General features: G+C 39.5%; 1 protein-coding gene across 1 annotated transcript in view; it reads left to right on the forward strand.

Moving 5' to 3' along the window:
* The window catches only part of Sema3c (semaphorin 3C), a 153,791-nt gene that overhangs the window by 109,986 nt on the left and 28,804 nt on the right, over nt 1-15,001 (forward strand). The window contains exon 12 of the mRNA XM_005358340.3: nt 2,410-2,632. Within this exon, the coding sequence (XP_005358397.1) occupies nt 2,410-2,632 (223 nt within the window). The remainder of the gene's footprint in view (nt 1-2,409; nt 2,633-15,001) is intronic.

The following is a 15,001-nucleotide window of genomic DNA, read 5'->3' on the forward strand; positions in this document are numbered from 1 at the left end:
CAAGGTTTAATCTAAAAAAAAAAAAAGCCGTTCGAAAGAAAGCAAGAAGAGATAAATGGGAGAGTTCAGAAGAAGGAAAGAAGCAGTGAATTATGTAACTATATTAATCTCAAAAATAAAAGCCATTATTTTTTATAGGTAATCACACATCAGAGTACTAAACTGACTGGACATTATGCAGCATGCCTAGTAATGTAAGCTAACTATGCACTTTTTTAGTACCAACAAAAATGCTTACAAGCACTTGAGGAGATGGATCAACAGAGCAAGCCACAATTAGTGGTGTCTTCAGAGTCTGGAACTGATGTTCCAGATGATACCCTCACATTGTTCTTTCCATATTTCATTCAGTGAGCAGCATACTGCCCCTTTTCCACTTTGTGTGAAAGACGAAGCCTGGAAACACCCATAACTCCTACTTTGAAGAAGTATGGAACACTACTGTCAGCTTTGAACAACCTCAAATTCAATTCTGTGTCCCCGTTTGGTCTTCATTTTGGGAAATTTATAAACAGGAATATTTAAATACAATGTTTTTCTTATAATGAAAAATATTCCAAGGTCATGGGAATATCCAATGTCTTTATTATTTATTTCTTTAGCTTTTGTTTTTTTTCTAAAAAGAGAATGTGTGTGTGTAATGTGTGTGTGTCCTATAAAAAGTTCTTGGCTAAATTGTTCTTGGCCTAAAGCGTGCATTCATGATGATAATGGGTTTGCGTGTGGATTCTGCCGAGAGGTTTGAGCAAATGTTTGCCTATCCGTGCTGACACAAAGGAGCTGATGTCATTGGCTAGATATAGCAAGGATCCAACACAGGAGATGACACATCTTGCTTGGTTTCCAATGTGTTTGTCTTTCTTAACAAAGTCAGCAGTAAAGATTAGACAGATCTCACACAAACCTCCCCATTTCTGTCCTCTGTTAAAGTCTGATCGTGTTCACATTCTGTTCCTGACGGGAGTAAAGAGTTGGTTCACTGTCAGCCTTGAGAAAAGCCAAGCTCTCTAGAAGGCCACAGTCCTGATAACATACCGTAATTTCCAAGATGTTAAGAACAGCAATTTTGCTTTGTTTGCTTTATGCAGTATTCCCTTAAAGACTAAATAAAACTAAAACTGGGGTATTGTATTTGAAGTAAAATCTGAAATCCATTTTTGTCATGAAAGTAATGTTATGGAGTATTTAATAGATTTAGATACACACTGTTTGTGCTGACATATTTACTTCACCAATTTGGCTCACAGGACTTAGCACACACGGTCTACCAGTGAGTGAGTGTGAGCTTCAACCTTCAGCATTTCCATTTTGCCTAAACTTTGATCCTGGGTATCAGAGTAACCATCCTCCTCTGTCAGTCCGCTTCCACCGTGGAAGCTTTCTAGTTGCCTATTTTCCCAGTACCATTGCCTCTTTCTATCTGCCCTGACAACATGCGGCTCTATCCATTCCTCTTCCAGACAGAAGGACACCTTCTTTTTTATCTGGTCCTCATACCAAAGTTCCAGGCCAGATCATCTAATGAAGAATGTAATCACTCCTTCAGCTACAGTCACCAGACATTGACTGTTGCTAGTTTCATTGTATGATGAAATGATAGGCAAAACAGGCAGATCCAATTCAGTTTACCATCTAGGCAACAAGCATGCAGTAGATATGAAAGCAATGAATACGGAAAGCACCATTTGGTAAAGGGAAATGAGAACTGAGTGAGGAAATGGAAAAAGCCCGATGGGCAATGCACATGCCAAGACTTAAAGACCATTGTTCCTGAGACTCAGGGGTGGCACTAGCTCCAGTGGCAAGCTTGACTCCCTGCAGATAGGAGAGTTGGCAGGACATCCTAAGCCGGTGGTGTTTTGCTCTCTGTAGCTATTGTACTTGATGGACCTCTCTCCCAGATGGGCGCTACCAGAGGTCATCCCCACACCGAGCTGAGCTCCAACTTCAAGATTTGTCTAGGGAAGGCAGATCATAGGGAAAGAGACTCTTACATTAGAATTCTAATTGAATGTGATAATGGCCACCCAATTTGTTTTAGCATATGACTGTGGCCATGGGTGTTTTTGCCAGCGATATACTTCCTGTTACAAACTTGGAGATAGAAGGATGATGGATGAAAAGAGGGAATGTCAGAACATATTCAAGCGTGTGTCAGCCCCTCTGTGGAGACTGTAGAATAAGGAGGCATTCTCCTCAATTCTCTAACACCATTCAGCCTTCTAAGGAAATGCCCCTCATAGCTTTCTATAGATAGAGACCTCTGTCTAAGATCAGACTACTCATCTTCTTCTCTCTGGACCTCCAACGTAATTAAAGCAAGTTGACTTTTTAAGTGTTTTGAAAATGATTATTAGTAAGACAAAGGGACTATTTTATTAACTTATTTTCTTCTGTTTTTTTTTTCAGTGCCCAGGCGGGGCATTTACACCCAACATGAGAACCACCAAGGACTTCCCCGATGATGTCGTCACCTTTATTCGCAACCACCCTCTCATGTACAATTCCATCTACCCCATCCACAGAAGGCCTCTGATTGTCCGCACGGGCACTGACTACAAGTACACGAAGATAGCCGTGGACCGCGTCAATGCTGCTGACGGACGATACCACGTCCTCTTCCTGGGGACAGGTAGGTGTTTGAAGTCATGGTGTACGAGCAAGGAATGTTCAGCAGTTTGGGGAGAAAGGAAAGACCAAATCATTGAGCCTAAAAGGTCATCAGTGTTGCCTTTGGTTTAGCCTTTCCTTGGATCTCTCCCACTTCATTTTCCACAGCTGTAAACAAAGTTAACAAAATAAATTACCGATGTAGTTGTGGTAAACAGCTGAAGTTCATATATTCAAAGTACTCAAAGTAGTTGAGTTCCTCATCCATATTAAAGTGAAAAATACAAATAATCAGCCAAATTAAGGGCTGGGTGGAAGTTCTCTATATGAACGATGTTCTGAAGAAAAGCAGAAGCTGTGACTCACTAACTAATATTTGGAGTCATTTTCCAGAGTGATGGTGATAGATAAGACATTCTTTGTGAATTTGAAAGTAGACTTATGTATAGGAAGCTCTTTGGGAAATATTATAGTTGCTATGTTAATAGAACCAGCAATCCCTAAATTTTTCTATTTCTTTTACCAGAAATTAAATAAAAATAGTCTTATTTACAAAGACTTGCCTTACTGGGGACAATGAGTTCTAAGTGTTTTAGAGCATTGGCTCTTACAGTGTGGTCCTCAGACCAGCAAGGTCAATATCACCGGGACCTTGTTAGAAAAACATTTGTAGGCACTCCTCCCGGAAAGCCAGCTAAGAAACCCAGCCGTCTGTGCTTTAGCAAGCTGTTCTGGTGACTCCAGTGCACACTGTTGCAAATTACTAGAAGGGAGCAAGGAGCCTTGGCCTGCTGAGCAGACAGGATTATAAATTCCATTCCTGCTTGGTTCCATTTACACAATGTCTGCTAGGTTCTTCCATATTGCCCAAGCAGCAGAATTCCACACGCTTACTGCCTTGTAGGCAGTGACACAGATCTCATCAGCTCTCCTTTTAGATGTAGGAACAACTCCAGGAAGTTTGCAATGTGTCTTCTAATTAAAGAAACAGATATAAAGCAGGCCTGTGAAAGCCATTGTAAAAAAATGTGGCGGTTGTGAAGTCTGTCCTCTAAATGGAAGGCGCTACACTCAGATTTCAACCAGCTACAAAATGTGGTTACTCTTTCTTGGCTAAACAAAGCTTCCAGCCTGCTCTTCTCATGAAGTTCTTATTTTATCCCTCCTTGTAACTCCAACCCCAGGTCTGGAGCTTTCGTTCACACATAATTTTTGTTTGAAATCCTGAGACAGGGAATCTTCTAAAATGTGTTCCTTGGCGTGCTTGGCGGAATCTGGGTTCTTGCTGCTCCCTGACTTGTGAGGAACAAAACCCCTCCTTCCTGATCTAACCATGACCTTATCATGGCCCTCCTACCCTGCTCTCTCCAGGATCTTTGCTGTCAATTATAATCTCAATCCCTAGATTCTTTCATCTTATCCTATACCAACGTTGACTTAGAAAGCTTCTCCCCACACACAGAGCATGAGTGCGTATTCACCCTACTGCCAATTCTATTTCACCAGGGCTTTCAATGTTATCATCCTATAGTCACTAAAATACCTGCCAGCTCTTGTGTCAGACAGCGTTTCAGAAGCTCTCTTTGTCTGTTGGGTCAGCCATGTGGTATACAGTTCTTGTGCTCATTCTTCTTGTTTATTGGTGGATCTGCATTTTTTTCCCATGTCCTCCTATTCTTTTGATCACCCTGTTTATTCACTTTGCTTTAAATTGTTTCATGTGCAAACACATTTTAAAAGAATGTGCCATTAAAAGTCCTTGGCAATTCAGTAGTTAAATTAGCATTTCAAACAATGTTGTGAAAACTCCATTTATACTCTTCCAAGACTTTTTAACTAATACTTACTACACTTTCCCGTATTTTATTCACCATGGTACAGTCTTCTCACCCATTCATCTCTTTGAAGTCTCTAATTTCTCTATAGGCATATCACAGGGTTTTGCTAGTCCAATAAATATTTGTCAGGCTGAACTTGAAAGCGTGAATATATCCACTGTTACCCAGGCAATAAAATGAATTCATGAAAGCCCAAAAGACAATCTTCATTTGTATATACATATGTTTTCATAGATGACGCCTAAATTACTACAAAGAGTGTATTTAGACCAACAGTCTTTAATTTAGAGTTTCATTGAAAAGAAAAATAAAGTCCTGTATTTCTTGACAGAAAGTGGCAGTTTAGAGTCCCACCTCTCTCAAGGTCTCCTTAGATAGATGATTATTTTCTCTTTGCTTCCTTTGAAGCCTGTTTAGAAGATGGATCGTGATGTCATCGTAGACTTGCTTTCTTTTGAAAATCTTTATAACATATGTAGATTTCATGGGTGGAATTTTCAAGCCTTTTAGAAATGTTCAGCAATTTTTACTTAAATAGAAGACAACAAGAAGCATAGTGTGGCAAAGATGCTTTGGGTTTTCTTCCCACATAAGCTCTGGCACCTTGACATGGATTTTTATATGTGTACTTAAACACATGTGTCTTTTTACAAGCTGTCTTTGGGCATGGGTTTTTAATTGTAGTAGAGGTTTCACTAATGATCACTTGCGAAACCTCGTGAGTGTCTTGAGGATTCTGTCCAAGCAGGAGAGTGCACGTTGTGGCAAGGCCTCTCCACAGCGTCTTTCTGGAAAGACTGTCACCAACTTAACCACTGATCCATGCTCATTACTGTCTCACCAGAGTGCACTATCCTTATTGAACAAATGTTCCAACATTCATGAAACTGAGATGAGTAGTACAATGATATAAAGTGAAATTTTTTTGAAAAAGATTATATATATATATAGTGCAGGTGAGTATTTCCATTTTCATGGATGAGTCTTGACACACCACTTATGGAGACAATAAAGAAAGCTGTTTTCATGGCGTCCCTTCTTCTCTGCTATCTTCAGACCCTCAAGGGAATTCAACGAAAGTACCAGTTGTCAAGAATGTTTCCTTAGAGAAAACTGATGAGACAGAATTCAATAGAATATTACATAATTGTAGAAGTGTCGCCAGTGTGAGCATTGCGAATGAAAGTGTAGCTCACAGAACCTCTAATTGACTATGTGGGCTCAAAGCCTGACACCTATTACAACACCTCATTATCATTACTGAATTTATTGAGTCTTAGATGCTGATGATCTAACCTTCCAACTTTACCACCAGACAACCAAGTAAATTATCAGGCCAAAGAGGAGGCTCAATAGTTAAAGGCTAAAACCCACAGCTCAAATAACAAAAGCTAAGACTGAGTTTCCTTTATGTGCAATGTATTTCCAAGCAAAATAAGTAAGTAAAAGGCAGAGATAAGAAAAGACACGAGGTTAGGAGGAGAGAATAAAAAAGGTTGGACAAGGAGAAGACAGATGAGCTTCAGCCAGCAAAGCCTACATAGATTCCTTGATCTTTTTTTTTTTACAAAAAAAGTTTCTCTGCTTATTTGGGTTGATAAATATAGAATTTTAATTAAGTTAAGGAAACTATTTTACAGTTTATGGAGGCTGTAAAGGTATTCATGTTTCTACAAATAAAAGTTCTTTTATATATTACATGCTTTTTTGTTAAAAATTAAGCTGAGTCTACTTAATTATTTTCATATGACTGCTATTACCCCTTTAAAATCTCATTTTGTATGTGTGTATAAAATCAACTATCTGTTTTAATCATTAATATTCATTTTTTCTTATTCTTTGAGAAGGCTTTAACATGGAGGCGAAAGCTATCATGGGATTAGCGTTTCTCTTTTAAATTGCCACCTACTGCTGTTATCCAGGCCACAGGCCCAGAGCAGACTCTATTACACGGTCAGGAGATTTTTACCCTGTTTTCCTTTTGCTTCTGGAGCTATGAAAATATTTTAGTGCCTGGGGAAGGTTCAGACACATTCTGTCAAGTTCCCCCTTTTAGCACTACGCATGAATCAGAATGATGTGACTTTTGACGAAAGGGTAAGTGTTCTTGTGAATGGGTGTTAAAGATTTAGGATGATTTACCAGCGTTGTGGTTCCTGAAGGCAGGATCGTTGTGAGTGGTCCCCACCGCAACTCTAATATGGAATATACCATTTCGTGCTTCTTATTAGCTCCCATTTAACTGGACGACTACTGAGTCGGGATATTGACTCCAGGAAGTCTTCCCAGTCTCCAGAATTTTGAAGTATGGGCCCCATGTGTGAGGGGAGCCTGAGAAGGCCTGTCTGGCAACACTGGAGAATAACCGCATTCTTCCTAACGAGAGGTGTTGGCAGTTGCTGCTCTTGGAATGGCACCCTGAATGAGCCGCTGTGCCAGGAATTCCGAGTTTTTAAAGAACTCTCTAAAATACTCATATAAAACTTGATAGCTGCAGAAATGTGTTTGATTTGGGGAAAGACTACCCTCATTTGAGAACTACGCGTGAAAATCCTCTAGGAATGATATACACATTTCTCTCCCATTTAGCAATGGAGAATGAATCTCTCTAAGATCACTGGGGTTTTATGGCACTGTAGGTCACTCACTTCCTGCCAGGCCAGAATGTGAAAAATTCTGAGAGTTTCTCATGAGTTCCGGTTCCGTGGGGCTTTACACAGCCGTCAATGCTGATGGGACACAGTGGAACCATGGCTGAATCGAGGGGAGGAAAATGATAATTCCTGTTGTCATGGAGGCTTTACCATGGAAAGGGCAGCAAAGAAGGAAGTGGTAGAAAGAAATAAGGAAGGGAGAGGATAGTCTCAGTGACCCTCTGTTCAAGGACACATGCTCCCACATGAACTGTGCCTAGTAAGACGAGGCACTGATTCACTGGTCATAGCCCTTGCTATGTAAACCCGACAACATGAGTGTAAATCTGTAGAACACACTTAAAAGCCAAAGGCAATAGCATATGCATGTATCATCCCAACACCTCCATGGGGAAGTTGGAAATGGAAATGGGGCACTCCTTAGAAGTCTGTAGGTTAGCTAGCCCAGCATACCTAGCACAAGAGAGAATGTCTAAAGGAAGGTGGTTTCATTTATTGATCTACCTCCACATAGGAACCAGGGCATACATACAAAGCACTGAGTCATACACATGCAGGCCCACATACACACACACACACACACACACACACACACACACACACACACACACAAACTATTTAAAAATTATAAAATATGTTATGCCATAGAATTTACTAAATTCAAAATATAGTTTTAATCCCTGAAAATAAATATTTCAAACAGCAGAATATCTACTTATAAGCCATTCCTTGGAAATGTGTCCTTTGAAAGGCCGGAGTCTCCTATAATTATTTTTTGGACTTCTTAAAATATCATTGCTTATCATAGTATTTCAGTAAGTAGATAAATAACATTTCTGAAATATCTTCTTATTTACAGTGATGTTTGCTTTTGCTAGGCACATGAACAATTTCATCTAACCTTCATAAATATTCTCGGAGTAATGCCATGAGTAATTATGAGAATGTAGGCTTCCTGAATGGGCCATCTTCTGTAAGTAGGCAAGGCTTCCAGGGGTGGGACTGGGACACCAACCCAGCACAGAACCTTTGATCTTCAATTCATCTTGGCAGCAAGAAATGCTGGGGTAGTGGTGGCACAAAACGTGTGGGAGTCTGGGGGTAGACAATCAATGACTGGTCCAATTTGAGGCCCATACCATGAGAGGGAGCCTGCCCCTGACACTGCCTGGGTGTCGAAGAAACGAAGACTGGATATTTAGGTTAGAACATGACTGGCTAAAAACAGAAATAATAATTCAATGAAATGATTCCTAATGATAATTCTACTATGCTCATAGACCAGAGCCTAGCATAATCTTCATTAGGCAGGCTTCACCCAGCAACTGATGGAAATAGATGCAGAGACCCCATACCCAAGCGTTAGGCAGGGGTGGAGAACCCAGAGGAGAAGGGAGAGGAAAGACTGTAGGAACTGAAGGGGTTAAGGACACCACAAGTGCATGGCCAGCAGAATTAACTAAGCTGAGAGCTCATAGAGATTGAAGCCACAATCAGGGAGCCTGTATGGGTCTGCACTATGTCCCACAGTGTGGTTGTTTAGCTTGGTTGTCCTCTGAAATTTCTAATAGTTGGAGTGGGACTGACTCTGTCTCATTTGCCTGCTCTTGGGAATCTTTTTTCTCCAACTGGGTGGCCTCTTCCAACCTTGATTTTAGGGTATGTGTCAAGTCTTATTGTAACTTGTATTGTGTTTCGTTGATATCCCTGGGAGGACTGCTATTTTCTCAAGGGAAACAGAGGAAGAGTGGATCTGGGAGAGAGGGGAGGAGGGAAGGGTAAGGAACTAGGAAGAGTGGAGGGAGAGGAAACTGAGGTCAGGATGTAATATACAAGAGAAAAATAAAACAAACAGACAGACAAAGAATGTAGGCAGGCTCTATATGGCTAGAGAGATGTCTCCATAGGGCTGGGGAGATGGCTCAGCTACTAAAGGCTCATCTCATCACCAAAGCATCAGGAAGATTGGTTGATGAGTTTAGGAGATTTGATCTGGTGTATTTAATATTGAAAACGCAGTTCCTGGGCTAATATATCACTTGGAGTAGCTGCTCTATAGAAATTATTTGTGTCAATGAGAGAATGAGTTTCATTTGTTATCCAGCATTGGTTCAGATGTACTTGTAGATCATGTAAGGTCATTCCCATATTGACTATGACAGATTTACAATGGAAAAACCTGCTAATTTTACAGTTTAAACATTTATATTCAAGTCCCTACTTTATTTAGCATAGTCTACTTATATTTTTCTTTTACTGAAGTTAATTTCATTTTCATTTTCTCATTAGACTTTGAACAACATGTTTTATCCACACATTTCAAACTGGTGTTGCTGATGAGTTGACAGGACACTGGCTTTGGCATTATCACACACTTAACCTCATCTAAACATTGTCACCAAGTCCTAAATGTGAGCCAGACATCCCTAACAAGGTGACAGAGAAGACAGAGATAAACTTTCCGATGAAGTGAACTGAATTTTTGTGTGAACTTCAATTGTTCTAAAAGTTAACCTGCAAGTCTGGTACAATCTTGCCAGTTATATTCCATTTTGACATGGAAGTACACACTTTTTGTGACAGGGGATTGTTACACAAGAAAGTAGGGCTTAACCTGAGTTTTTGGAATGATTTAACCTGACTTTTAAGATCATCCCACTTTTACGGGTTTTACTATTTTTTAAGAATTTTAAGGATATATTATACCTATATCCAAAATGTCTGACGCGTTTAACAAATCACATAGGAAACCTGATATGCTTCTCCTTGTTTAATTCAAACAGATTCTGTACATAGATTCTGTACATAGATTGATATGTTGAAGGGTTTCTGGATATGCAAGTGTATAGTGATCCCAGTAAGAGTGTAGACAGAAGTTTCTGTTCCACCTAGTCCCACAGCCATTCACTCCTAATCAACACATGGAGACTTATATTAATTATAAACTCTTTGGTCTATTGCTAAACTTTATTACTAACTAGCTCATATGATTTAAATTTACCCATAATTCTTTTTTCTCAAAGATTTATATATTTATTATGTACACAGTGTTCAGCCTACATGTATGCCTGCAAGCCAGAAGAGGGTACCAGAACTCATTACAGATGGTTGTGAGCCACCGTGTGGTTGCTGGGAATTGAACTCAGGACCTCTGGAAGAGCAATCAGTGCTCTTAACCTCTGAGCCATCTCCTCAGCCCCATAATTCTTGTCTAAATTTAGCCACATAGCTTGGTGCCTTTTCTCAGTAAGGCATTCTCATCTTACTTCCTCTGCATCTGGATTGTGACTGATTCTACCTTTCTTCTTCCCAGAATTCTCCTACTCTGGTTGCCCCACCTACACTTCCTACCTGACTACTGGCCAATCAGTGTTTTGTTAAACTAATAAGAGTGACAAATCTTTACAGTGTACCAGAGTATCATTCTAAAGCATTTCTCTTTTTTTTTTCCTTTTCAAAACAAGACTCTGAATCACATCTCCTTTGTTTAGCTTTTTGCCTGACCATTATCCATAACAAGTTGTAACCAACACTCTAAACAACGAAAAACATCCATAATTTATTTTTGGGGAATGTGGCTGTAGTTTTCTAGGTTGCTTCCTGCTGACTGGGGCACTGGTTAAGACTATAGGAACCCAAAGAAAATTTAGGATTATGGTCAAGTCTTGACTGGAGTATTCTGTGAGACCAGATCATCTCAGCCAGCAGCCTCTAGCTGTTCTGAATATGGAATTCAGAGAAAACTGCTACCGGGTGCTCTAAAATGTTGGATCATCTGGGCCATCCACTCCTATGGGAGATTTTTTTCAGGGGATCTTGCTTGATCAAAAATGAATCTATATCCTCCATTTCCTGTAGAAACAAAAGTAGGAACTCTTCTCCAATATAACATATCTTTGACTTAAATTTTGAAGTCAAGGCATTTTCAAACATCATAGGTTGGATTAATCCAGCAGCACTTATACTCAAATGTCTTTTAGCAGCTGTTGCTCCTTCCTCAGCAATCAATCAATCAATCAGAGACAATGCAATAGCAGAGTTTCCAGATTCTCTGCGAATTTTCGATCGTTAGGTGACTTTTTCTTATGCTGTTTCTTTTATTTTTATTTTTGATATTTGAATTTTTTAGACAAGGTTTCTGTCTGTATCTTTGGCAATCCTGTATCTCACTCCATTGACCAGGTTGGCCTCAAATTCACAGATACCTGCCTGCCTCTGCCTCTCAAGTGCAAGGATTAAAGGTATGCACCACCACACCTGGGTACTCTGATTCTTTTTAAAGAACTTTCTCTGTCTTTACAGTGTACAAGAGCATTATTCCACAGCACAAGAGACAGAGTGATTGCTCCATAAGATTGGCTCATTTTCTACTTAGTCACTGGCATTTTTCTTGTTTGTTTGAGGACAGCTAAAGTAAAACCTCATCACGATGTTGCTTAGCTCGCTTCTCATAGGATAATAAGGATGTTTCAATACCTCACATGTTGAATTATGAAGTCTGCTGTCTAATTGTGGAGCATAAGTCTCCACGCTAGCGTTTTGTTCTTGCAGTTTTGTTCTGCCAGCTTCCAAGGGCTAGTCCTTGCAACCCTTGTTCTAGAAGAAGAACACACAGCCTCCTGCTCACCAGGCTGGGTCCCCTGTAACTCCCCCATAGGCCTGGAGCTGTCTGTTGTGGTGATTGTTTGCCTGGAAACTGGCTCTGAAAAAGGAAGTGGCTGCACAGGGAAGAGTTTAAATTTTAGAAAATGAGAGAAAGTGTTTTATTCAGAGTGTGAAATGAATTAGAAATTAGGATAGAAGAGTTAAGGGCAGAGCCTCTGAGGCAAGACATGGGGTTAAAACTCTAAGTGTATGCTTGTTGTATTTTCCACTGATGTCGTAGGACAATATTGAGCATCCATATAACTTTCTCACAGTTCCGGAACCTAGAGATATGGTACTTGATTAGCGAAAGGCTCTCCCAGGCGTGTTTAATGCTTGTGACCTTGAGAAGGGGGCATTTTTCTAAACTGTGTGGATGTGCTCAACACAAATATGTGGCTCTTTAATAAGCCAAAAGACAGTTTGTCCTTGCTATAGTCAGGAAGATGAGAGACTGTGGAAGCAATGTCAGAATGACCCTGGTGACCCTGGAGATGGAAGAAAACAATTATATGTAGAGGAAGATAAGTCACTAAATTTTTAAACCACAGAAAAGCAGTTTTCTTTAGAACATACAGATTGGGAAGCTCAAAATACTGATTTTGGCATCCTGAGACCTATGTTTAATTTCTAGTCCCCATAAAGCTAAGAGGAACAGCGTGTGTTATTCAAAAACACTAAAATTGCTGATAGTTGTTCATGTAACAATTTAAAACAAATTTAAGAAGCTTTTGAATTCTAGCTTAATTGATAAATTTAAAGAACGTAAAAACAGTTATTAATCAATTTTTCTGTTTTTAGACTCTGAAGGGAAAGTCAACACTGACTAATGTGTAAAGATAATATTACACATCAGACTAAGCTTCTTTATTAGTTACCAAGGTGAGGTACAGTAAGAAACCATAACAATGTCTTGTAATCACAACACTTAGTTTACTATTTTAAGGTTGGCGGAGTCAGTTTCTCAATCTCTTAAGCCTGGGTATCATATGATACAGCACAGCAATGACACTGAGACCCTATCAGCTCGCATTGTGCTATTGCCTACAAGCAAGTCGCATGCTCCTTGATGAAGGGAACAGGCACGAGCCTTATAGAGAGACAACTTAGAATATGGCCGCCACATTTATCTTCATTTCAAAGTATTTTTGCTCATGTTCATTTTGAAGGCACGCATGCATGTATGCATGTGCTTTCGTGACATGGCATGTGTATGGAGGCCAGAGGAGAGATTTGGGAGTTTGTCTGTCTCTTTCCCCTTGTGAACATCAACTCAGGTGGGCAGTGGCCAGTGCCCACTCAGCCTTTTCATCTACCCTATTATACTAATGGAGAAAGGACTCTAAAATTGCCAAAAGGAAAGATAGCTCTTGTGTTTCAAAGGCAGGAAGTGTCACCCATATAAAACAGGAGATGGAAGGTGGAGATTCAAAGGGCTTATGTAGATCAAGAATTATGCAGACAAAAAGATGAGATGATAAGAAATTTATTGTTGTCATAATACATATTATTGACTATGTGATTTATATATATTAGCATGAATGTTGGAAAAATTGCCTTTCCTTTTCATCTATCAGGCATCTGTTATGAAAAGTAGTAGCAGTTTTCCTCAAAAATACAAATATGTAATTTAATTTACACTATAACATATACTTAATTTTTATTATATTTAGTTCAATAAATTTCAGTGTCTCATTATAATAACACAGAAGCAACAAAGTGAAAGTCTCCTTCTCTTTTAAAAGTGTATAAACTAAGAATTTGATGAACCGAATGGCTTATTTAGAATTGCAGTGTTCTTTCAGCATTGAAATAAAGGCAAAGTCTGTCTCATAAAGGACTGAAGTTTTGGTGGCCTCTCCAGACGGATAAGTCAAAGAGGGTGTCAGTACAGATGTACTTCAGCCTAGAGTGCTGAGCTAGAGATAGAGAGAGGAGCCTCATTAGCCGAGTGCGTGCTAGATGAATCCCTGACAGTGCTGAGGCCAATCTAGGGAATTATAATGATAAGGACTTAACTCCGAGAGTTCCTGGGATGAGGAAGAAAATTAAGAAGCATTTTCTAATATGAGTGAGGAATGATCTTTAAAATAGCGCAGAAGTGACCTGATGGTGACCTTGAGAAAGATGGAGCAGTCAGGAAGAAGCAGTGGACAAGATCATTTTATTTGGATCCCCTCGTTACTTGCTGTTTTCCACATTATGCTACTTTCCTGTGTACTAGTGGCATCAAGGAAAGAATAACTGTTCCATTTGTATAGATGTAATCAGAAGAAAGGGAACGGCCAACAAGGGCGAGTTAATAGTGGATCTGGATATGACTACAAGAGAATGAGCTTCCTTATCTGAAACTGCAGAAACAAGGACGTTCCAAGCCACTTTGTAGAAACGATTTGAACTTCAAAGCTAATGTAGAAGAGCACCATATGGTCAAAACGGTGCTGGAGAAGAGGTTCATTGGTGATTGTACAATTTATTAATTTTGGAGGTGTAGTTCTTCCCTGAGTAATCTAGGGGTATTATAGAATCAATATAGGAGCAATCTAGAATTAATACAGGATTAATATAGGAGTACTCTAGGATTGATACAGCAGTAATATAGGACTATTGTATGATTAACACTGTAGTGCTCTAGGATTAATACAAGAGTGTTATCAGAGTATTGGAGGATTAATACTATAGTGACCTCAGATTAATACAGGAGTGATATAGGAGTAGTATAGGAGTATTTGATCTAGGATTAATACAGGAGTGATGTAGGAGTAATGTAGACTTAGAAAGGCTGAACATAGTTCTCTGTTTGAAATTTGTTGTTGCATCCTAAATAAGAGCTAATGAGCCTTACATCACTTACCTGCATTCTCCTTGTAAAGTATATTTGTTTGAAATTTAAAGCTGCTTTTTCTTTCTTTTTAAATGTGTACATATGTGTGTAAAGTAGATGTGTGTGTGTGTTTGTGTGTGCAGAAGACATAGATGTCAGGTATTGTACTTTATCACGCTTCCATCATTTTATTTGAGACAGAGTCTCTCACTGAACTCAAAAATCCCTAGATGACTAGAATGCTGCGCCCAGGAACTTTGAGGATCCTTCTATCCTACCTCAGCCCCAAGCTAGAGCTATAGATCATCACCACTAGGCAAAAGGAGGGGATAGCAAGGGCAGAGACACGAAAATAAAAGGAAGGGCAAGAGAAGAGAAGAGAAGAGAAGAGAAGAGAAGAGAAGAGAAGAGAAGAGAAGAGAAGAGAAGAG

Source organism: Microtus ochrogaster, chromosome 26 (assembly GCF_000317375.1).
Source record: "Microtus ochrogaster isolate Prairie Vole_2 chromosome 26, MicOch1.0, whole genome shotgun sequence".
NCBI classification, from domain to species: domain Eukaryota; kingdom Metazoa; phylum Chordata; class Mammalia; order Rodentia; family Cricetidae; genus Microtus; species Microtus ochrogaster.